The 25045-nt window shown below is 35.0% G+C and overlaps 1 protein-coding gene across 2 annotated transcripts in view; it reads right to left on the reverse strand.

Moving 5' to 3' along the window:
• The window catches only part of LOC150095959 (sentrin-specific protease 6-like), a 452901-nt gene that overhangs the window by 299698 nt on the left and 128158 nt on the right, over positions 1-25045 (reverse strand). The window contains exons 1-2 of one of the 2 annotated variants that reach the window (XM_090408976.1): positions 18165-18337; positions 9953-10040 (exon numbers count right to left, since the gene is read on the reverse strand). In XM_090408976.1, coding sequence (XP_090265102.1) covers positions 9953-10040; positions 18165-18193 — 117 coding nt within the window. In that variant the 5' untranslated portion in view covers positions 18194-18337. Of the gene's footprint in view, positions 1-9952; positions 10041-18164; positions 18338-25045 lie in introns of those variants that run through there. The other variant, XM_090408975.1, reaches the window with a different exon arrangement.

Genomic DNA, 25045 nt, shown 5'->3' on the forward strand with positions numbered 1-25045 from the left:
TCTCCGCTTTCAATATCACTTTTGGCTAACATATAAATATTTGCAGACATATTAGGGATGATAATAAATTGCAACACAAACTAACTAGTGAATAGAGTTTACATGCATATACATTCACTGCCTAACACCCTAAATTCTTTGAAATTAACGCGAACTTCGTAACATCTGCGGTATGTCAAAATCAATTTTGGTGCAATAAACAAAATACATGTCACAGACGTCTTTGTATGTAAAAGGGTTAACTGTTATTACTTCCTTACTAGTTTCTAGTTTATTCATGTTATTTCCTGAAGTGAAAGTATTTCACATAGTTGAAATAAAGATAGTTTTTATTTCAACTTTTTTCTATTTGACATCTTTGTGGTTTTATACTAAAAAAATAGTTCTAAAAATATCTATCTTTAATTTTCATGTCAACATTCCCATTTCCAATTCATTTTGCACTTCTATTTCCTAAATTTCTAGCTTTTTGCTTCCTGAATATTTCACCAATTTTCGAATATTTACCTTCTAAATTCTAATCAAAATTTTCCCATGACTTTTGTTCAGCTATTTTTACACAATTGCTTTGTTTTTTTACATTTTCTTAGTATTCTCTGAAAGCAAATTTCGATATGTCTTCTTTTTTCAGGACTGCCTCTAACTTCTTTAATCCACTAATGAAATCCTAGTTTTTCTATCCTTGTAGACAGGTTCATAACATGCCTCTTTGACTGAAGAAATCAATGTTTTCTTCCATGTCTGCCATAAAGATTTAGTTCTTGTTTTCAAGCTCATTTTTTCTTGAACTGCACATAATTTAGTCGACCTCTATAATTCATAAGGGATTCGTCAATTACTACATTTTTATCTGGTGTATATAACTGCTGAAACTTATTATTCAGGTAGTTGACTATATTTCGCACTTTACATATTTTGTCTTTCTTTGTTTCATTATCCACAAAATGGAGAAAATGAGATATAGCCAAGAAGCATTTACGAGGCATAATTTTTGAATATATGGGTGTCTCGACCACAGCCTTCTTTGAATTAGATTAATATTTGTAAATTTTAATCTAGAATTCACTTCTGAAAGATGCACAACTAGTTCTTGAAACCTTTCTACAAGTTTTTTTTCAATTAGTTCCATTTAGTTCTGAGTAATTTCATCTCGCTGAGAATTAAATGCCAATCACCACCAATTTAAAATCTCATGTATTCTGAAACAGCATGTTGATATCACTTTCAATAATAATATAGTCAATGAGACATTTCTTGTATCATCATGCCAATATATGTTGGAACATGATGTCAGCCATCAAGTTCTTAGATTTAAACTACCACTTACACAAACCTTTCTGGAATATGTGGTAAGAAATTTGATCTGTAATTCTCACTTTTGTAAATGACTACTTTGGCTGCTCCACTCCAGAGATCTGGGATTCAACCTTCTGACCAAGGCTTTTAAAGCACTACTTTTAGGTGCTTTAAAATTTTAGAGAACGTTTTTGAATTTTAGCTCCTTTTCTTTATTTCAGGTTTCTGATATATAATTTTTTTTCTATATCAAGACTTGCTGCATTCCTCCTGGGTATTTCCCATCCCATTTTGCAGTTTGTTAACTCATTTAATAATTTTTTTTTTAAACATAATTCTTCACAAACAGTTGTAACCCTATAATACATTAGTATCACTGGTGAACTGTTTTTTTTTTTTTTTTTTTTTTTTTTTTTTTTTTTTTTTTTAAATAATGATTTTTATTTTTTACATCATCCAAAAATCCAGCTTTGGAGAAAAGGAACCTAAGATCACCTCAGGCCTCCAAAGTAGTAAGTCAACAGTTCATCTCTCTCCTCAGCATCCACAAAACATCCATGTCTATGTGGGATTTGAATCTAAGCTTGCTGGAGAAAGTAGGTATATTATCCACTTGGCCAACCATATCGATATTATCATGTAAAACTGCATGACTTTCTTACATTTTTCTCAATATTTTCTAAGAGTGACTTATTAGATATGCAATTACATGTATTCTTTGATTCATGAATTACTTCTTTAACTGACATCTGGTTCTATTCGAATTCCCTCGATTATTTTTTTTTCACTCGGAATAATTGTATATTTGGGACTAGTCATGTCAGAGAGGAGTTTTTATTATATCTTTGTTTTAACAGTTTGGCATTTCTTTTTCTACTTTCAATATAATTTCATTTGTATCCTTCTCAATGCTATGTGATGGTGGATTTTCCTATTTTAAATTCCTTATACATTATTGTATCAATCTGAAGAAACTGCTACTTGAAAAGACTTCTGTAGTTTTGTGTGTGCATTTTCTTCAGATAAGCTTATGCACTTTGATGTTAAAAGATTGTGCCACGAATAACTAGTCCATCTCCTGAGCAGATCTACAAGATACTATTATTATTAACCCTTTCCTTTTCCCACATTTTTCCAACACATTCCTATATGTACATGATTCATTTCTTGATATACTTTTTAGGTCTCCAACAAAAATCAGTTTTTCTTTTCTTCCATATATTGGATTCCCTCTAATGACAAAGAATTCTTCTAGCAGCTTCAATAAAACTGCAGATATGGTGCATTTTCCAACTTCCCATTTTGAAATTCATTCATATGACTGTCATCATTCTTCTTTAATGGTAGTATTTTTTGAATTTCTTAAATAATCTCAATGGATAGCTAGCTCTATCTTTTTCACTGAAGCTTTATAAATGAATTGTACCTATCTTTAATTCTACTGAGCTTAAGGTCTGAGTTTTCACTGATTCCTTGAAGGCAACAAGAGAGAACTGTTTATATAGGGAATGTTTCGGTCTACATACTGAATCCATCCTCGACTGTTTACGAATTGCAGTGGATATCTACTTATAGTGCACGGCTAGAATGTGTCATGACATTGTGTCAAAAGCTCTAGTAAATTATCTATAGTAGGCTAACCCCCCCCCCCCCATAGACACATGCACATTTCATTTTTTTAAACCTATAGATTCATACAGTGGGTAGGCTAAGGATTTTTTTTTTTTTTACATAGTCTGGAAACAGTACTCTAGAGATCAAACATGGAGCTTTCTCAATATACTTCAAGTTTTCATAAGTGAGGTGGTGGTATCACAATGGGTGATGAAATTCATCTACATACACCACCTAAAAACAATCACAAAGATCTAGGCCATGGTGAGATCAAATCCACAGTATTAATTGGAGAGCAGATATCCATTCAGCCAAACAAGCTAGTGAAGAATTGAATGGGTGATGAAATTGATCTACATACACCAACTAAAAACAATCACAAACATCTAGGCCACAGTAAGATCAAATTCACAGCCTGTTGGTTGAGAGCAGATATCCACTCAGCCAACCAAGGCTAATGAAGAATTGAAAAATCTAGGCAGTTGTCTGCAAGGATAGAAAAATTAGAACTCCATGGTGGACACAGAAAGTTAACGAGACAGTGAAGGAAAAGAAGAAAGCATATTAGAAGTTCCTGGCAAATAAGTCAGCTTGTGCTCTTAGAGAATACAGAGACAAATGTAAGAAAGCTAAACAGTGTGTAAAACTAGCTACACAAAAGTCATGGGAGGACTTTGGCAAGAACATGGAAAATAAATAAGATGTTTATTTATTTTGCCACCTTCTTTGCCAAGAAGGTGGCAAAATATTCTGGAGGTTGTTGAAGAAGCTTAGGAATGGAGGAAAGAGTGCTGTAAAAGGAGTTAGAGATGATAAAGGTGACATGAAAATGGGAGAAAAAGATATCCTTGAAGTATGGAGTAATTACTTTCAAAATTTGCTAAATGAAACAAGCAGTGATGACAGCACAGTGATAAAAAACACTGACCACGCATGCAGTCAGGAATACATATCCATACTTGAAGTAGAAAAAGCCATTAAAGGCTTGAAATGTGGAAAGGCAGCGGAAGTAGATGATATTCGACCAGAAATGCTATAGTATGGTGGTATGAAGTCTTACAGTGGCTGCACTGCATAGTTCAGAAAGCCTGGACAGAGGGACGAATTCCCGATGAATGGAGTAGAGCTCTCATAGCACATATATATAAAAAGGGAAATAAAACTGAATGTGAGAATTACAGAGGTATTTCCCTACTGAGTGTTCCTGGCAAGATCTATGCAAGTATACTTGAGAAACGGTTGAGAAGTATTGTGGAAGAAAAGCTTGGTGAAGAACAAGCTGGATTCAGGCCAAATAGAGGCTGTCAGGATCAGATCTTCACTTTACGACAAATAGTGGAGAAATCATGGAATATAACAAAGATTTGTATTTAAGTTTTGTCGATTTGGAAAAGGCATATGACAAGGTGCCTAGAGAGAAGCTATTCAATACACTACAGTTATATGGTGTCAATGAGGCATTATATCAAGCAATACTTAGTCTTTATTTGAGTTGTAAGTCAGCAGTTAGAATTGAAGGAAGTACAGGAAGATGGTTTAATGTTAAATCTGGTGTGAGACAAGGATGTACATTATCCCCTCTGTTATTCATTATCTATATGGATCACATTATGAAGGAAGTTTTGATATCATGTATTAAACATGATATCAAAATTGGAGATGTTAATGTCAGCTCTTTGCTTTATGCGGACGATGTTATACTTCTAAATAAATCTGCTACAAGTCTGCAAGATTCTCTGACTAAATTGAATAACTGTTGTAATAGATATGGTATGAAGGTCAGCAATAAAAAGACAAAGACAATGAAAATAGGCAGAATCGTTGAAAATGTCAACTGTGTTGTGAATGGAGAACCTGTGGAACAAGTAAAACATTTCAGCTACTTTGGCACGATTTTTAGTGAAGATGGTAAATTAAATATGGAAATAGACAACAGAATCAGCAAAGCTGGTATGGTAGGAAGTCAATTGAATAAATTCATATGGAATAAGAGAGAAATTAGTCAGAACACTAAATTAGCTGTATACAAGACAGTGTTCAAACCAGTTTTAACTTATAGATCTGAGAGCTGGGTCAGAAGTAAAACACTTGACCAAAGACTAGAGACCACAGATATGAGAGTCCTGAGAAAGATTAGAGGCGTGAACAGATGGCACCAATGGCAATATCATATTAAAAACGAGAATATTAGGAAAGAACTTGACATTGTCAGCATCCAGGAATGCTTTAGTAGAGCTAATCTCAGGTGATATGGTCACTTAAACAGAATGGACGAGGAAAGATTAGCAAAATAAGTGTTCTCTGCCACGTTAGCAGGAAAACGACCCAGAGGAAGACGAAGATATAGGTGGATTGATACGGTACAAAGTGCCTTAGACGATAGAAATATAAGATCTGGTAATGTTGGAGTCTTGACAAGTAACAGACTGATATGGAGGAAAATTGTAGATAGGAAGTTAGTAATAAGTAAATTTTTCATGTAGTACTATCATATCCTGTACACCCTTTGAGGGTACATGGCAGGAATTTGATGATGAGGAGGAGGAGGAGGAGGAGGAATTTTATTGAAGAATTTGTTAAATTCTTCAATAGACATTCAATAGAAAATATTTAAATCTTTAAATACTTTAATTCTCTTTTCTTAATGAAAAAAAAAAATCACCAGTACAAAATTTCTTATAATAAAATTAAAATAATGTATGACACTTAATGTTAGGGAAAATTATTTAATATTTGCAGAATTTTTGGCTAGGTTTCCTAGCTATTATCAATACAGTTAAAACAAGATAAACAACAAGTGCACATCAATATGTACTAGCAAATGCAGGAGGATAATTCATCCACAACTATTACAATGAAAGAAAGAAATTTAAATAATTGGAATTTTATGAATCACATTTATGAGTCATCATAAATAACACATAATGAGAAGTGTCATTTATGACAACTTCCCAAAATTAAGAAGGTTTAAGGCAATCATTTTTGTCGAGGTTAGGACTGTGAATGTGGGCTTTGTGACTGTCTTTATTTAATATTTCTAGACGAAATTAACTTTTCTGTAGGACTTTAGCTTTATTCCAATGAATTCTATACCTAGTTGATAAGGGATGGCTGGTTAAACCAGACTCTTGAATTTTACTCTTGAAGTAAAATATATTCTTGATGTTCCTCCAAGTGAATCTGAACTCAAGGACCAGTCTGTCCATTATTATGTACACACATGGTCATTCAGCTCAGAAAATTAATTCAGTAAACCTAAGAATTAAATTTACACTTGAAATACAAGGTAATCGCTGCTTTCCTTTTCTGGACATTCTCATTCTATGTCAACCTAATGGCAGCCCACAATTCTCAGTATACAAAAAACTCATACTGCTAAATACATTAATGCAGCTTCCTGTCAAAATCACCCCTGTCAGATGATATATAGTAAAGAAAATTTTAGTTCACCATGCACATATATTTATCAGAGCTACATTCATCTCTAATCGTTATAATACAAAATACTTGAGAAAAGAATTAATAATTATGACCTTCATCCTAATTCTCCTGGAGAAGATATTTCTAGAATTTTGGTTCTGTATATTAAAGGACTATGCAAGACTTCTTTGCCAGATTGATCTCAAAGTCTCTTTCCATTCAGTTCATAAACTAAATTACTTCTTGATCTCTCTGGAAAAGACAAATCCTTTTATCTCTTATCCTGCAGTTCACAGGATCTCTTGTTCTTTCTTGTAGCCTTTCTTATTATGGACATTTTTTTTTTTCTTCTGGCCACTTCAAGCTTCTCATAAGTAATACACTGCTGTGAGACCAGTGTACTACTTATCATGCCAGCCTGCTTGACTGAGTTGTTAGAGTATCTGATCTCTATTTAAAAGGCTGCGGGTTTGAATCCCACTGTGGGCATGGATGTTTGTGATTGTCTGTGAAAATACCAGTGGTGGTGGTGGGCAGTAGATGGCATTAGTGTAGATGATGATGGTAGTTGCGCTTCATTGTAGTTGGCGGATTGAGTGGTGGAAACTGAATTATAGAGCAAGTACTCTCCCTTGATGAGTTTTTGGACTCCCTGGAGGTGTCATGTAATATTAATAATCATTTACAGATGGGATTCACAAAAAAAATAAATAAATAAAAAATAGTGCAAGTACTAAAAAAAATTCAGTTTTTTGGAAAAGCATTTTATTTTTTTAATCTCACATATCAAATATTTATAAGGTATTAAGATATGGAATTCACTTATGTTTTAAAATAAATTATTTTAAATGCAAAGAAGTTCTACCCCATTTCACAACCATTTTTAATGAATACAATTAGAGGCAAATAGAATAACAATTGAACATTAGAGCTTCTTCTCTCCTCAATCTATTGGTTGATGGGCAGCATGGGCTGTCAATAATAGTCTTCTGTTTTGTGCTGTTAGTTTGTTTGGTAGTTTCATCCATTTTTGATGTCACTCATGTATTGGGTTCTCGGTCTTCCAAACATTAGAGCATATGTTTAATAATATATGATATTAAATGCAGGAGAAGCATTTGATCTGTAATCATCAGAATTCAAAGAAAATATATTAAACCTTTTAATAATTTTAGTATTAGTCATGAGGAGTACTGAAAAAGATAACTTCCCAAAACTAGGAAAATTTAGATAATTTCTGTTTAGGTTCAAATGATGAGTATGTGCTTCATGGATCAGCTTTCTTTTTGTTGTTGTTATAGAATCTTTCCAACAGGAAAAGGGCTAAGTCCTATTTTAATGAATTCTGTTATTTAGTATATTGTATGTGACTGAGCAAGACTTGACCTAATTAAAATTAATATCGATGCAATCTTGGTATTTAACACGTTCGCTGCCAACTACGAGTATACTCGTAGTTGGTAAACCAGCTACGAGTATACTCGTATGACGCTTACTGCCGGCAACGAGATTACTGTACTGACCTTGAAGAAGTGAAAATGCTTGGCTTGTGGAGCTAGCATCAAAACTGTGTATTCTCATAGATAGTATATGCTCTGCACAAGCCAACTACGAGTATACTCGTATGACGCTTACTGCCGGCAACGAGATTACCATACTGACCTTGAAGTGAAATTGCTTGGCGTACGGGAACAGACTATGCCAAAGTGGCGTGGCAGCGAACGTGTTAATAATATGATCATGCCAATGATATGAGAGACCACATGAGCAAGGAAACTGTGAACTTCTAGATGAGAAATAGGAGGCTATTTATTCTTTAAGGAGTGTAAAAATGAATTTAGTTTGTGAAAATGGAACTCATTCCATTTTATTAATGTAGTGTAGAAATCTGGTGAACATCTCAAACACATCTTAACATATAGAACAGAAGCTCTAGAAACTTTCTCTCACAAAGGACTGGAATCAGACTCATAACTTGGTTGATGTTAGGGTCACAGGGTCTTAGCAATTGAAGATGAAAATAGTTCTAATAAATTATGCAAGAAAGTAAGAACTCAGAAAAAATTACTGGTTGGAAAAAACTGCCCATACCTTGCTGATGCTTAATTTCTTTTCCTCTATCATATATGTTGTGACACTAAATGCAGAGACAAATCCATTATCAATAGTACTGTACTGAGGACAAAGATGTGCATGAGAACCCCCTCCCTTGTTATGCTGGTGAAACGTCTGCCAAAATTGCCAACCTTTCTTCATCTTATTCACTCAGTCTTTACTCAAACAAGCAAGTATATTCCAATTAAGCAGACTAAAGATAATGGCAATATTTATTATCTTACTATGAGCCTAGCCTGGCCAATCAAGTAAGTAGCACATACTCTTTCTAACCTATAGACTATGATGTTCAAATCGTATCTAGTATGAATGTGAATGTCTTTGAGTAGATAATATTCACTGTTTGATAGGTATCAACAAATTACTTAATGCATGATTGGTCTCTGAAATAAAATTCCAGGATTATCAAATTCTTAGTGATTGCCTAGGCTATATCAAGAGGCTATATGTGTTTAACTTTTTTTGAATGAGGATATCATAAAAGAACATGCTATCAGAAAATTATTTTCTGATAGCAATCATCCTATCAGAAAATTATTTTCTGATAGGATGGTTCTGCTCTTGTTTTTTGTAATTATATGGATTTGCATTATGCTCATTGTTATTTCAACTTCAAGATTAATTAAGCTGAAATGTTAGTCATGAAATTATTTGATGTCCCTTAGTAAAACTATCCCTGTTGTAACCTCCTGTTGAAGATCACTGTGACACAAGCCATCACTAAGAAAATATAACAAAATCAGATTTTCACATAAGGTTTTCTTAATAAAATCTGAATTTTAATTCTTTACAGTATAACTTTAAAGTACATAATTTGTATACATTTACCAACATAACTCAAGTTTTTTTTTTTCTTTTAATACAGCAAACATCACATGCATCGGAATGTTGGCTCCAAAACATACAACAAAACAGTGCCATGTGCAGGCAAGTAATGAGGGAGAAAGAATGAATCTGTGTTTCTTGAAGAACTGAAGGTTGCAGTTGTCAGAAAAAAATGGTACGGGAGAAGGCTTTTCCATAGATCAAAAACTGATAGAATGAAAGGAGAATGTGAAGATGGTTCAACAAGTTTTGACTGTGTATGCATGATGATAACAGCTGGTTGCATTCTTATATGATGGAAGTACAGTGGAGGAATGGTAGCAGTTCACTGGAGCAATGCATGTGAAAATATCTATAAAAATAAAACACTGATTGATCTCCCCTCCCACTCTCACTACAGGGTTTGAATATAGAAAGACTGATATTTTCCTATATTTTAATATTATTTAATTCATAGTTTTATTAACTTCCTTTAGTTATTCGACATGAAACAAATACAATTTCAAAGGGTGGGAATTTTAAACTTGTGAACATCCCTGGAAAACTTTCTGTACAAAGACTCCAAACCCAGATCTCTCTAATGAAAAGAATGTGTTCTTTTCCAAGCAGATCATGTAAAAATAATTACAGAATAATAAACAATAGTGAAATACCTACAAAAGTAATTAAATATTTTCCTTACATTCTCTGGCTTCTCGTTCAGTTGTGAGGTAGTCTGAAGACCAGTAACAGGAATGGAAGTCACTGTCAGATCTGGATGTAATGGCTGCCTAAAAAAAAAAAAAAAAATTCTATAACCAAAAATTACTTTCAATACTTTGCAGAACAGAAGGACCTCATGTAATGAGTCTAATGGAGGCCATGAAATAATTAATATGGTAGTTTTATGGAACTCATCTTTATGTATACTCATGTAGAAATAACTAGTAATTAATGTTTTATAAGTATATTACTGCTAATTTTTGTGATTTTTTTTCTGTTGGTATATTTCATAATATATTTGTTGTCCAACATAAAAGAACTATTGTAAAATGGCACCTAGGACAATAAAGAAGCAACAAAAGGAACAACCTGAATAGCCAAGTTGAGAACAAAAAGGCTTGCTCCATTTAACAAAAACATGAAAGTACTGAAACAAATAAGTATGTTAAAATTGAATTAACTTTTAAAATCTCAAGATCAAAAGAGGAGAGGCAACACAGCACTGATGCAGTGCTTTGTTGCCTCTCCCATGGAAAAGGTGGAGAGACCAAATAAGAGTATCCAGCAAAAAGAAACCTGAACTCGAACAGCGTTCACAAAGATAGAATTTGGGAAGATTGGAAAGAAATAAATTGTGAGCTTTAATCCATCTACTCTGACAGTTTCTGTTGGAACAGTCATACATAAAGAGGATCGGATGAGTAAAGTAAAATATAAAAAGAAGGATATAATGTAATATGGTGATTCTCTCATAAAACATGCCACTAATGAACATGTTGCTACTTAGTTTTCAGGAAGTGAAAAACAGAAATGGATGGTAGAGCAGTTCGGGTAAGTACAAACAATTTAAGTAGTGATTAATACAAAATGAGGGAGGACGTGAAAGGATTGCTGGATTAAGCAAGTGAGCAAAAGAGAAGAGGGGAGTAAAAATAATTGGTTGAAAATATGACAGTATTAAATTAACAGGAAGGGATATAATGGGAAAAAAAAAAAAGAGCTGTGTAGAAGGAATGGTCACAAATTCTTGGATGTGTGGAGCAAGTTCAAGAGAAAAATTTTATATGGATTTATATAAAAAGGGAAGCTTGCACTTGAACACATTTCATATCTGGAGTCTGGAGAAATTATTTTTTAGGATGAGACCTAATAACTGGAAGTAATAGAAACTAGATTGTGATGGGAGGAATTGTGAGAATATACAGATAAGCATGACTAAGACAGGCAACTGCGTTAATGAAATGAATGTGCTTAACCATGGAGGCAATCATGATGAAAGGATGATTGTGTGCTGCCTGGTTCAGACTTATTCAATTTGTGAAAGGATGACTACATAAATGAGATACAAATAGAGATTTGCAAGTTATTCATCTGGTCATCCACACTACACAGGTGAGTATACAAAAAGCCTGGAGGTAACATATGTCTGTACACAAAATGACAGGAGTATCAGGAACAAAGGGGTAGTTTTTTTACCTTGGTGAGTATGGTGTCATCTCAGATTACAGGAATCAGTGACAACAGGCTTTAATGGACAGGTATATTAACTGATATCATGTGTAGAAGGTACAGTCTTTTTTAGAAAGAAACAAAATAGGAGAGGATGGGGTATACTGCAAATGATACTGGATGATCTAAGTCCAAGGATCTTAGGGTAGAACAGTAAGGTTACAATATTAGTAAAAATTCTCCATGTAACAGTGAATTTCAAGATATCTGGCTTGAGATGGAGTTTAACAAGATCAAAGACCTACATCAGTTGCTACTGATGCAACTGATCTACTCTCACGAGAAGAATGTTGCATCTCATTATAGTATCGGGGGGGGTCAAATAAAGACATTACCGTTATGCTGCCAGATGGTGATAGTGATCATGGTGTACTCACCTGAGATAGTATGTATATCGATGTTCCACTTAGAAAAGGTTACAAGATGCAGAACTACAAAGCAGAAAATTAGGACAAACTAAGGAGAATACTCAGTTCAGTCCCATGATTTGGAAGTGACATTAACCAAATACTTCAATGAAACAATATCAGAATGTGCACCTGAAATAAGAATAAATAGAGTAGCTGTGAAATGGATATGCAATTTTACTCATTAAGAAAAAAAATGTGGAAGGAATGTGTGTATTAGGATGGGGTAAGTTATGAAAATTATAAGATGCAGGCCAGAAGCATCAGAAATATTGCATGAAAGCAAAGTCAGTAAATGTAAAGAAACTGAGAGTGCAAGAGAAAAAGAGAAGCCAAAAGAATTCTATCACTAGGCTGCAAGTAAAGGAAAGTGTGAATGTGGAAGGGATGTGGATGGCAGAAGGGATTGTTCAACTAATGAATGATATTTTGCTAAGAGCTATCATCCTGGTGTGTGCAAAATGGAGCTCAATGCTACCATTACAATGAATGAAGAAACACAAGTTCTAGTGCCTCCAAATAAGGAGGCACTAGAACTACTGCAAAAATTATCAACATGTGAGAAGTCCAGGGAGTCATGTACTCCAGATAGACTATAAATCAACAAAACCAGCTGTCATACAGGATAAAATTTTTCATCCTATGAAAAATCCTATTTCATCCTATAACACTCATTCAGAAGTTTATAGACCTCTATCATATCACCCCTCTTTCTCCTGTTACCCAGAGTGTAATCCACATACTCGCAATCTGTCCTCATAATCCAGATATATTTCTAACTCTTCTTTGCACCCTTTCCACAGCTTCTTTATCCCCTTGGAACCCAGAGAGACCAAATCCACACACAATAATTCAAGTTCAGTTGTATCAATACCTTATAAAGAGGAAATATGAATTCTTTATCCTTACATGCTAAGGTTTGCTTCAACATCGCCATTATCCTTAAATAAATAATGATATATTATATATATATATCCTTATTATAAAGTTGTATTTGCAACTTTCACTATGTCATCTATGAACTTCAAATTCGTGTTCACCATTATGCCAAGTTCCCTAGTCTCATCAGTTTCTTGTAGTATAAACCTGATAATTCCTGTGGCATATTATAACATGCCACTGAAAACCTCATCGTGCATAACTATACACTTACTAACATTAATCTGACAGCCATTTTCGTTTGCCCAAATTTACAACCTTTGGCATTGGTAAAAAATTGCATATTTTTTGCCAATTGTTATTAACGTATAGGTTGAACAACAGCCCAAGGACTGAACCCAGAAGTACACCACTGGTCATCTTAAATCTGGTAGATTCACACCCACCATACACCACTCTTTGATATCTGTCTATCAACCGTCCAGTGATCCAAGTCATCATCATCAAATTCATGACATGTACTCAAGGGATGTGCAGGATATTATGATAGTACTACATGAAAATTACTTCCTTACTAACTTCCTATCAACAATGTTCCTCCAAATCAATATGTTACCTATCAAGACTACAACATTATCAGATCTTATATTTTCAAGTTTCGGAGTGAGCCACCAAATGACGACAATGACTATGTGACTGTATACGAAAGAGCAGAGTGTTAGGTTGGAAGAGCAGACTATGGAACCGGTAAAGATATAGGGGACGGATATAACTAGGTGTGCAGATAAGGAACTGTGAGTAGATTTTATCATACTTTTATTGAGTTTGTAGACAATTAGCTGAGCGTCCATAAGACATTGCTAAGTTAGAAAATTTCATTGTCCCGGATTGAGAAGCCTGGAATCGGAGATATATTGTATGATTGAGAAAATTATTGAAAGCTTGTGATTAGAATTGCAGAACTCTTAACTCTAGTTTTGAACATGATTGCTTTATGTGCATGATTGAGAATGTATATCATATGTTGCAATATCATAACTTGTAGTGTAGGATGCAATTAAGAGAAGATTAATATAGTATTGCTTTAGCTTGTATAATTGCTATTGACTTAAATATGTTTTGTTAATGTGGAATACTGCCTGATCTTTACACAATGCACTGTCTCTAAAAAATTTACGAACCTGTGAGCAAAGAATTCGAAGAATAGCCACGACTCAGAAATTAAGATTCTTAATTGAACGTAGTATATCCTATGAAGGCCATAGAATATCCCTAATACTCCCAAGAGAATCCTGCTGGTGGTGCAGTCATTAAATAAAAATAAATTTCCAGAATTCTCATGGTATCAGAGATATCTAAATGTAGCTTAGAGTGACAAGGCTGGGTCAAGATAAAATTGATAGCCACTCACTCATGAAAGAAAATAAGTAAAAAAGCAAAAAAAAAGCAAGAGAGAGAGAACAGAAGAGAGAACATAAAAGAACAAGAAAAAATTTTACAATACTGATAGGTTGATAGACATCAGTTTTTGAAAGCACACCCATGCACAATGAATGGAAAGGCTTATGTGTCAGTAGTACATATTAGTTTATTTTAATGGTATTGATTACAACACAAAATAAGAAAATATTATTAACTTATTAGCGTCTTTTTTTTTTTTTAAACTAGTACCACTGTTATACTAAATTGTTGTTTCATGTACTGCAACAAACTGTTCTTGTGCTCGGAAGATGCTGGATATAATACCAGCAAAATATCAGCTGATAAGTTAATATTATTTTCATATCATCTTGTACAATGGAACTGTCATATATTCCTTCCATTTTTGTGGTATCATTCCTGATCTGAGACTCAAGTTATACAAACATGTCCAAGGACTAGGCCAATTCAGTTGAACATTCCTTTAGTAAACATGCTGATATTCCATCTGTCCCTATTGACATATTCTTATGCAGTTTATGCAATAGCTCTTTAACCTCATTTTCATGCAACTTTAACTTTTCATTTAATGAAGTAGTAGCATTGTGCACAATGTTCCATACACCTGGTTGATATATCTTAGCAAAGTGAGTACCCATTACATGAACAATCTCATTATCTTCTGATACTAGAGTACAATCTGTAAAGTTATTTTTCCACATTCATTCTTTCTTTCTTTTGCTTGCAGCATTACAATAAAATTCTTTGGGATTTGTTTAGCCTGAATAGCCAATTTCTTTTCATACTCTGATTTAACTTTCTGCACAATACCCGTTACTTTTCTGGCCTAAGCTCTACGTATTTCGTAACTCCTCTAACTTTTATTCTCGACATGTTTTCCACACGATCTTCTTCTTGTGAATCTCTTGCTTAATAAGGTTGCACATCCATTTTACACCCAATCTATTTATTCTTTGAACTCTAGGAATATATTCAGATACATTTAGACACTTTTTCAAAGATTTCCATGCATTGCTGACATTTTTCCTATTCACTAACTGATACCATGGGATCAAAGGTAATATTCTCCTAAGATGGTCATAATTTCCAGCTTTGTAGTTTAGCATGTAACCTGTTCTAATGGGTTCTATCAAAGAAAGCAAAGCATGATCACTGTCACCAAGTGGTGGTAAAATAGCCATATTCTTAACAGATCCCCCTTCTGATGCTACAAACAATTGATCACTGTAATGGTCACTCAATTAGTACTCATAAGGCTAAATTGGCAATGCATTTCTTTGTCCCCCTGCAACTGAACTGAACTGTCAGATCTGTAGTAACATCCTGCCATATATTTAACCTCCACTTCACACCAGATAACCTCAAACTCACCATTACACGAGATATTGTTACCATCATTGCAAAAATAATCATAATTTAAAATTCTGAATACTTTTACAAATTGTTTATGTTAGAATGTTTATTAGTTTTGTTTTCATAACACATATTGTTGGCACTTGCGAAGTGCCCCTTATTGAAATTGTTTTGTTAAAATGAATTGTAAAGTAGTTAAAAAAATTGATGTACTTACTGGATTTGAATAGTTGTGTTACTTTAAAGGAATTTTATTGTAGTTTAGAATTATTAAGTGTTTGTGTTTTTTGAATGTGTCAGCCATTATACCTAACTTCTTGCTTGCCAGTTTCATGGAGTGCGCATGCTCATCGAGAAGGTTGATGTGTGATTGACGACTGACAGAAAGTGTTCGGTATCAGAGTAATGGCTGTAAACAACAGAGCATTCGGAAGGAATTTAGAACACAAGCCGGCAGATATTTAGATTCGGAGGAATTTCAGTTTTTTTATGCGACAGTCGGAGGAAAATCAGTATATTTCGAAAAAGGAATCGTGGAACTATGAACTAATAAGTATTGATAAATAAAAGAAAATATTGCTATAGATGTTTTAAAAGGAATATTCGAAGAAACGCTAATTGGAAAATTAGTAGTAGATTCCAAAAAGGGAATCATAGAACTGTGAATTTTAAGTAGAAGAGTTAAGACTGTCAATAAGCATTAGTGCAATTATAATTGCTTAATTTGACCAAATTAAGCAATTCAATTTTTCGCATATCTGGGGTTGCAGAGAGCCAATCCATAAGAACTTGCTTCTTATTAGACCAATTTGGAACTTTGTTTAATCGAATATGAAGCGTTATCAATTATAACAACAGCATTTATGTGCGCGTATATGGGCATATATTATGCGCCGTGAGGCATTTCTGGTTTCAGCACTCCACATTCTTCTTTAGACTGCCAACATTTTCCATATGTTAAATTACTCTCAATCCAAGGATACACAATTGGTCTTTTTTCCTCCCTGAAACATCTTATTGCTCTCAAATACTGCGTTCTAGATAAAACAATGTCACTTCGCTCCATGATAAGTTTCCTTTTATTCTTTGACTTTTTAAAACAAAATTTGATTTCATGAAGTATTTTCCTTAAAGTTTCTCTTTTCCAAGGAAAATTAATTTTTTCTATAAGCACAGGGATCAATTTTGGGACACTTGGCACTGTTTTCTAGACCACGTAAAATTCGTGAATAGTTCTTCTTATAACGTCTACATCAAAATCATTCAAAGCTACGGTTTCGATGTTTTCTTTACTCTGGCGCTTTTTTTTTAGGAGATTTAAATTTTGTCTTACCTTCGCCTTTTGATTCGCAACGAATTCTTTAACAGTCGACCCCGATATGCCCGCAACTGCACTTGCACGTTTTATGACTTGAGAAAGGGGAACAAGGAGACGATTCTTTTTTGCAGAATGTCAGCACATTATTCAGTATTCTTTTGCAAGAGCTACTAAAACGTTTAACAACAGACCTTGTTGACTGTACTGGATCCATCATACAAATTAATAATAAAGAAATAATGCAAAAAAAGCGACAACAAAAATCCAGCTAGTACCAGTACAGCGACAGACAAGAAAGCACGTGATTTCGTTGATTTTCTTTCTCCTTCATTTCTTTCTCCCTTCATATCCTTCATTTCTTTCTCTCCTTCAGCATGAATAGACTATTCTTGGCAAAATGCCAAGATGAGATCTACAAACGGTGGGTGAACTATATCATTATGGAAGGCCACGAGTGAAAGTGCATGAGATTGCTGAAATTCTAGGCATCAAAAATAAACAGGTATACGATATCCTGCACGAAAAATTGCACATGAAAAAGCTGTGTACGCGATGGGTGCCACGATTGTTGACTGTCAATCAAAAATGCACGCGAAAAGACATTTCAAAGCAGTGTTTGGCGATGTTTAATCATAATTCGCAGGATTTTTTTACATCGGTTTGTAACTGTAGATGAAACTTGGATCCACCACTACCTAGCTGAGTTCAAGTAGCAGTTAAAACAGTGGACAATGCCTGGTGAAAGAGCACTGAAATAAAGCGAACACCGTTTTGTCAGCTGGGAAGGTGATGGCCAGTTTTTTTTAGGATTCCCAAGGAATTATCATGATAGACTGTTAGGAAAAGGGTAATAACAGGAGTCTATTGTGCATGGACCGTTTAAAAGAACAACTGAAGAAAAAACAATCAAGATTGACACACACAAAAGTGTTCTTTCATCAAGAAAATGCGCCATCCCACACATCAGCCATTGCAATGGCAAAATTGCACGAATTGAGGTTCGAATTGGTTCCACATCCACTGAATTCTCTGGAATTGGCCCCGTGTGACTACTTCTTGTTCCCAAACTTAAAAATTCGGCTCAGTGGGAAAAAAATTTTTTTCAAACAAGGATGTCATGACTGACAAATCCTACTTTTTAGATAGGATGAAAAAATTGGAAGCTCGTTGGACAAAATGTGTAGACTTTGATGAAGACTATGTTGAGAAATAAAGGTGATTTTTTTCCAAAAAAAAAATGCATAACTTTTTTTTTTTTTACCAAACTTTTCAAACAACCCTCATACCTCTTTATAAGGCTATGATTCGGCCACATCTTGACTACTGCACACAGATTTGATCACCTGGTTTCTTGGGGACCAGAAGGTGGTAGAGAGGATTCAGAGACAAGTGATCCAGATGGTGACAGGTCTGTGGAACACAGCAATCCCTCGATTAATTCACCCCCGATTAGTGCGTTTTCGATTAGTACGCCTATATACATCTTAAAAATAAATGTTACAGATTTTAAAAATTTTCGATCTATACATTTTTTATGGCTAACTATTTTAAAAAATCACTCACTACGATGAAATAATTTAGTTACCGATTTGAAACATTTTACATACTTATTTTTTAATGGCATCTATTTCCATGTACGCTATGTTCCAAATTTACCGCCAAAATTTATGTCGTCTGCTTTACATAGCATTTTGTTGATCATATCTCATGCAATTGCTTTCCGTACCTTTTTATTTAAAATTATTTTCCTAACCTTTAATCACGAGTAAAAGAATTAGTGAGCAAAAAACAGAAGTGTGAAAATGATTCGAAAAGTAATCTGATTGGAAGAAAAACTTGAAATAAGAAAAAGAAAAATGAACAAGGTGAGTCCAGAGAAAAGATAGGACAAGAACACAAAAATGGGTGAATTAACTGCTGAATACAAAGAGAAAGGTAAGGCTGCTTCAAGGCTGCTTTGATTTTCATGCATGCACTGAAAATCAAAGTATTATAATGATTGAATTAGAGAGACTTCTCTTTACATGGATCAAAGATTGTAATCAAAAACGGATCCACTAAACACTGGCCTTATTAAATCAAAAGCATTGTCTCTTTGTAACCTGGAAAGAAAGGGCTATCAACGATGGAAAAGAAGAATTCCATATTAGTGCTGGGTGATTTGAGCGCTTCAAAAAGAGAAATATTCTACATAATGTTCTAATCACAGGTGAAGCTGCAAGTGCAGATGAAGAGATATCCAGAGATTTTGAAGAAAATTGTGTAAGAAGGGGGACTATTGTGATCAACAAATATTTAATGTCAATGAAACCGGCCTTTTTTGGGAAGCGAATCCAAGAATCCAATCTAGCCAAATCAGAGAAATCTCAGCCTGGTTATAAAGTCGAATGAAATTACTGCTAGCAATCTGCGAGCCGTTTGGAAGCACATCTTCTACATTGTGCAAATGATTTTAGAGTCTATTCAAATGAATCTAGATTAATTAAATCTCATTCTGAGAAGTTGAGTGAATCCAACCTGCTAAATTTAGATACACAGCGGGAAGATCCTGAAGAATATGAAGAAAATTTAATCACTAACAAGCCCAAAGAGGTTTCACAGAAACAATTTGAAAATAGTTTTCGTACAATCGAAGTTTTTAAGTAGCAATGCTTAGAGACTGACCCTGGTGAAGAGAGAACCAGTAAAATTTGCAGAAGAGGCAATAGGGCCATACCGTCAGCTGTATGAAAAAAAGAAACAAAATGCCTGCCACACTACGTTAGCTCAATTCTTTGTTAAGAAGTAGAATAATAAAATTTATATTCAGAATATGTTTTATTGTCTTTCAGCTTCATGGTTTTCCTTTAACTAGACCCTGAGACATACCTTAATTCTTTTATAAAAAAAATTAAGGGTCAAAAAAGAAATATGAGGAACGAATTATACATTTTCCCATAGTTTATTATATTCGATTAGTGCATTTTCGATTAATGCACCTGTTTTAAAGAACGCATTAGGTGCAATAATCGAGGGATTGTTGTACTTCCTATGAGGATAGGTTGAAGGTTTGTGGGTCAAAGTTTAGTTGATAGGCAAAAAAGAGGGAAAATGATAGTAAGTTTCAAGATATTAAAGGGGTTTTATAAAACAGATGCAAGTGAAATTTTTCAATATATGACAAATAGTCGGAGAATAAGGGCCATCCATGGAAGTTGTGTAAGAGTGTGGTTAGTAGGGAGTGTGCAGACAAGTTTATTTGCATGGAGAGTGGTGAGTGGAATGGATGACCAGAATTGTTTGTAAGTACCTTGACAGTGAATGGATTCAAGGAAAGGTATGATAGGATTTGTGTGCATAATGGTTAATTTGGATCTCCCAGAATGAGTCTCCAGACTCCATGGAGATGCTGTAAAATAATAATAACTGACATCTGCTTGGAAAGAAGATGATGGACACCATAGTGTGAGAAACAAACAGCTATGCCATCCACCTTAAGATGTAGGACCTCCTTTCACTGAGATGACTGCAGATATCCTGCTGGGCATACTTTCCACAAGCATATGATAACAATCGATGGGAATTTTGGAATTGGTAATGATGTCCTGGGCTGTTGTGGGGCAAATGTCTCTTAACCTCACCTGACACTCTAGTTCATTTCACATGTTTGATAAAATTAAAATCAGGGCTCTGTGGAGGTCAGTCAAGTGTATTGACATTCATGTCCACTGACCATGCAGTTACAGCAGCAGCCTTATGACATAGTGCACTATCTTGCTGAAAGAGACGATAGTCAGTTCTGTAGAAATATCACAAAGTGGGAAGCACTGCATTGTCCAGAATGTTTAGATACCTCTCAGAGTTCAATGTTTGTGACACCACTAAAAGGTACAAAGACAAACCAGAAAAAACAGGACCATGCCATCACACCCCCACCTCCAATTTCATACTTGGGGTAATGCACTATGGTAAGACATTCACCAGACATCTGCCACACACACAAATCTATCCACCTACTCAGTAGACGGTGTAGTAAGATTCGTCGCTCCATAACAGTTTTCCAACTGCCAGGTTGTTTTTCGTCAAGAAATGTTGGACAGACAAGGTTGTGTATGCTGGGGCATTGCCGTGGTGCAGCAATCCATCTCTGCTACTCCACATTGTTATATCAATGTTTTGCTATATAATTTATACTTAATTCAGTATACAATCAAAATCCTACCAGCTGCTATATTGTTAAATATTTATCTTTTGTGATTTACTCTCTTTATTCACTTACTTTAATCTTATTCTTATATCTAGGATTGTTTCCTCTTCAGATACTGGCGAATTTATATTTTGCTGCGCCAGCCAGTATCTTACAGTAGAAAAGATGCTTACTCAGGGAGACAATACTCGATTCTTAGCTTTCTTACAAAATATCTTATTTAAACTGCCGTATAGATCTAGATTATTGCAGTCGTGACCTAAATCTATTATTATATTCACTCTGAAAATCCTTCCCGCCAAAATAGGTTCTATTTTTATAAGTGGTAAGTTGGAATCGTAATCAGGCATGACTCAGGTTCAGGTAAATATGACATGTTTATTGGAATATGTAAAACACAATACAAAATTCATACATTCAATTATGCTCAATATACTAAATAAAACTCGAATTAAGAGATTAACACTTTCTAAATTAATTAAATCTTATAAAGCATGCTAAACACAGTAACTGCACATTGGGATATAGATAGCAAATGATATGAAGTTAAGCTAAATTCCTTTCAGTGGTATTACTCGCAAGAGAAAACTAACAAACATTCTAATGTCACTGAGATGCTAAATTCTACTATTCTTATCGCATTAAATTAATCCTATCACATATAAAATTACAAAAGGATCTCTTCCAAACAATTCTTCTTACTCTCAAAGGAGGTTAACTTTCTAAATAGAGACTGTCCACACAGTTTTTCAGAATACAGTTCTTAATTTCACATTCATAAACAATCTTCTCTCTTCTAATGAACTTTCACACAAAATTAGAGTAATTGCACCTTACTGAGCTTTTTCCACGCCGTTCTACACGACGTGTATGTCTGGATACTTCTCATCTATTGGCTGTCCATACGCCAACATAGGGGTTATGCTATCTTCATTCCTTCTGCCGAAAACGGACTCAAATCTTTGCATTTCAGGAACAACTCGATGGGACTTTTCAGCGACGGTTTGATTCTACTAGGACTGATTTTTACCTTCAGCTTTGCATAGAATCCTACTTCATTTTAAGAACGCTCACAGTCCAACATTTCATCACAGACTTCGCCCCCCCCCCCCTTGCGTGAAACTGCCCGCTAACTTCCGAACCACCAAAACAAGAAAACGTTACGACCAGAGAGAGTGTTCCGATACGGGCTCAACCCCTTATATTTTTCTATAGAGCGCCCTCTTTTCTCAGTCCCCTTTTTGCACACGGCCCTTATTTTTTCACCTCTTTGGGTTCATCCTTCGCTTTTACGACGCTGTTATACTTGGTTTCACAGAATACATGGCAACGTAATTTTCCGAGTAAGCTATAGCCGCTAGCGTTACGCTGTACACGTGTAGCTTTATGCCTTCCAAGAATTATTACTTAGCAACTTTTTAGATGACTCGCAGTAAATTTTACATAGCTTAAGTGAGGCTTAAATTTAAATCAGATTATCTCTCTTTTTAGACATACTTAAAATGAAATCTTAATATAATCACATCAGCTTAAATATAAGGCACTTGAAATAAAGAATACAAATTTTACATAAAGTGAAGAAGTTTCACTTTTAATTACAGCTGATGTGCAGGTATTTCTCTTTGTCAGCAAGTTTTATATGTTAGATTCCAAATGAATGATTTCTCTCCAAGATTCCTTCATTTAGGATCTAACAACATTTTATGTGTCAGATGTCTTTTGTTTTTTATTTCTGTTATCAAATGATGTATCTATAGTGTCTCTACTTGGATGGTGCCTTGTGAGACCTTGTTAAATTTGAGGATAAAGGATTCATGCTCAATGGATTTTTTTGGTTCGTCAGCAGAGATCCTTATCTACCACAGAGCCATGCATGGATACCCACTCAAGAATAAGGTAAACTGTTGAACAGTAACTTGAGAAAGTATGAGCTAATCTAGGAGCTGCATCTGCAATGTCGCTTCCATTGATTCCAATGTGGCTGGGAATCCAACACAACCAAACATCGAAATTAATGGTCTTTATTGGGGCCGGCTTGGTTGGCCAAGTAGTTAGCGTATCCGCTCTCCAACCAAAAGGCTGAGGGTTCAAATCTTACCATGGGCATGGATGTTTGTGATTGTCTGTGGAAATACTAGTGGTGGTGATTGGCGGTAGATGGCGTTAGCATACTTGCAGTTCGTTGTAGTTGGTGGAGGGTTGTAGAGCCCTCCCTTGATGAGTCTTTGAATCCCTTGGAGGTCACGTAATAATAATAATTATTATAATTATGTGCAAGAGTTATAATTTTTTTTGCCAAGCACTGGATGTGGATTATAGAGAAGATAGCCAGTAAAGAACTCAAAGAGTCTGTATAAATTATACACTTCTGATAGGAGTTTTCTTTGATATGCACCAGTGCAAACTGGATGGCATGAAATTCTGCTGTATAGTTACTGCAATCGGGTGTCATCAGGGCTGACTGCAATAGAGTGAGGCAGCAAAAGAGCTCTTTTGAGTTCCTCTTTAACAAATGGCTGATTGTATGGCTTTATATCCTTGGTACAGAGGCTTAATCACTGTTTCTCTGGTTAGAGATCGTAATGTTGGGTGTGGGGGGGGGGGGAACAGCAACACAGCTAACAGAGAACTCTGATCTTGAGCCATCAGTATAGATGGACAAGAAAATGAGGTTGACCAGTGTATAGTGAACAACTGAAAGTAGACAGATGAGGGTGCATGTGACTTCTGTAGTTGACAAAGTGAAAGGTTGCAGGAATGGGTGCAAGCATGTTATTTTGTTAAATGCAAGTCAGCACTCAAGCCAATAGCATACATAGTATTTTTAACAAGCATACGAAAAGGACGAATGGCAGTCTGGTGTGTGTGATACAGGACAAGAAGTAGAGAAAAGAGATTAGTCCATATAGGTTGATCTGGAATGGACTTTATTTTTTGATCATAATTAAGAGACATATTTTCATTTAAGTGATAGAAGGGGTTCACTTGATTCAACATTAAGGGTTTGAATGGATGATGTGCAAGCACCAGTAGTAATCAGATACCCTGATGATAGACCAGTCTAACCACCAGTCTAACAATCCAGACTTGAATCAAGATTTGAACATACAACTGCATGATAAATGTGTAACAAGGAACATCGATCAGTACCCCATTCAGTAGACAATAGAGTGCAGAGGATGTTCAATACTTTTTTGCATTATCCCAAAGATGACAAATGTGTGTAAAGAAAGTCAGCTTTCTATCAAAGATGAGTGCCAGAAACTTGGCCTCTCCACCAGAACTACAGGAATATAAGTTAAGGGGATAAAAATCCCTTATTGTTTTTCAGCCAGTATGCGAAACTAAGATCGAAAACTACGATCTGTAACGTTTCATGCCGACGAACTGTCAGCGTATCCAAGCGTAAGTGACCACTTGGTAGTGCCACACCACGGCAACTCGTTGCAAAGGTGGAGCAAGTTCCCTCACTGTTCTTGATATTTTCTCATAATGTAAAACACACAGCTCTTAAGAGATGTAGTACTGTTTTACATTATGAGGAGAGGTCACTACCCAGACCGGTTTCAACCTTTTTTGAGGTCTCATCAGTGAGTAGCTAGACCTAGAATCATCATCATCATCATCATCAAATTCCTGCCATGTACCCTCAAGGGGTGTACAGGATATGACAGTACTACATGAAAAAATTACATCATTACTAACTTCCTATCTACAATTTTCCTCCAAATCAGTCTGTTACTTGTCAAGACTCCAACATTATCAGATCTTATATTTCTATCGTCTAAGGCACTTTGTACCGTATCAATCCACCTATATCTTGGTCTTCCTCTGGGTCGTTTTCCTGCCAACATGGCAGAGAACACTTGTTTTGCTAATCTTTCCTCTCCCATTCTATTTAAGTGACCATACCATCTGAGATTAGCTCTGCTAACGCATTCCTGAATGCTGACAATGTCAAGTTCTTTCCTAATATCCTCA

Source organism: Typopeltis vanoorti, chromosome 19 (genome assembly GCF_054136105.1).
Source record: "Typopeltis vanoorti isolate ZY-2024b chromosome 19, IOZ_Tvanoo_1.0, whole genome shotgun sequence".
Classification (NCBI taxonomy): domain Eukaryota; kingdom Metazoa; phylum Arthropoda; class Arachnida; order Uropygi; family Thelyphonidae; genus Typopeltis; species Typopeltis vanoorti.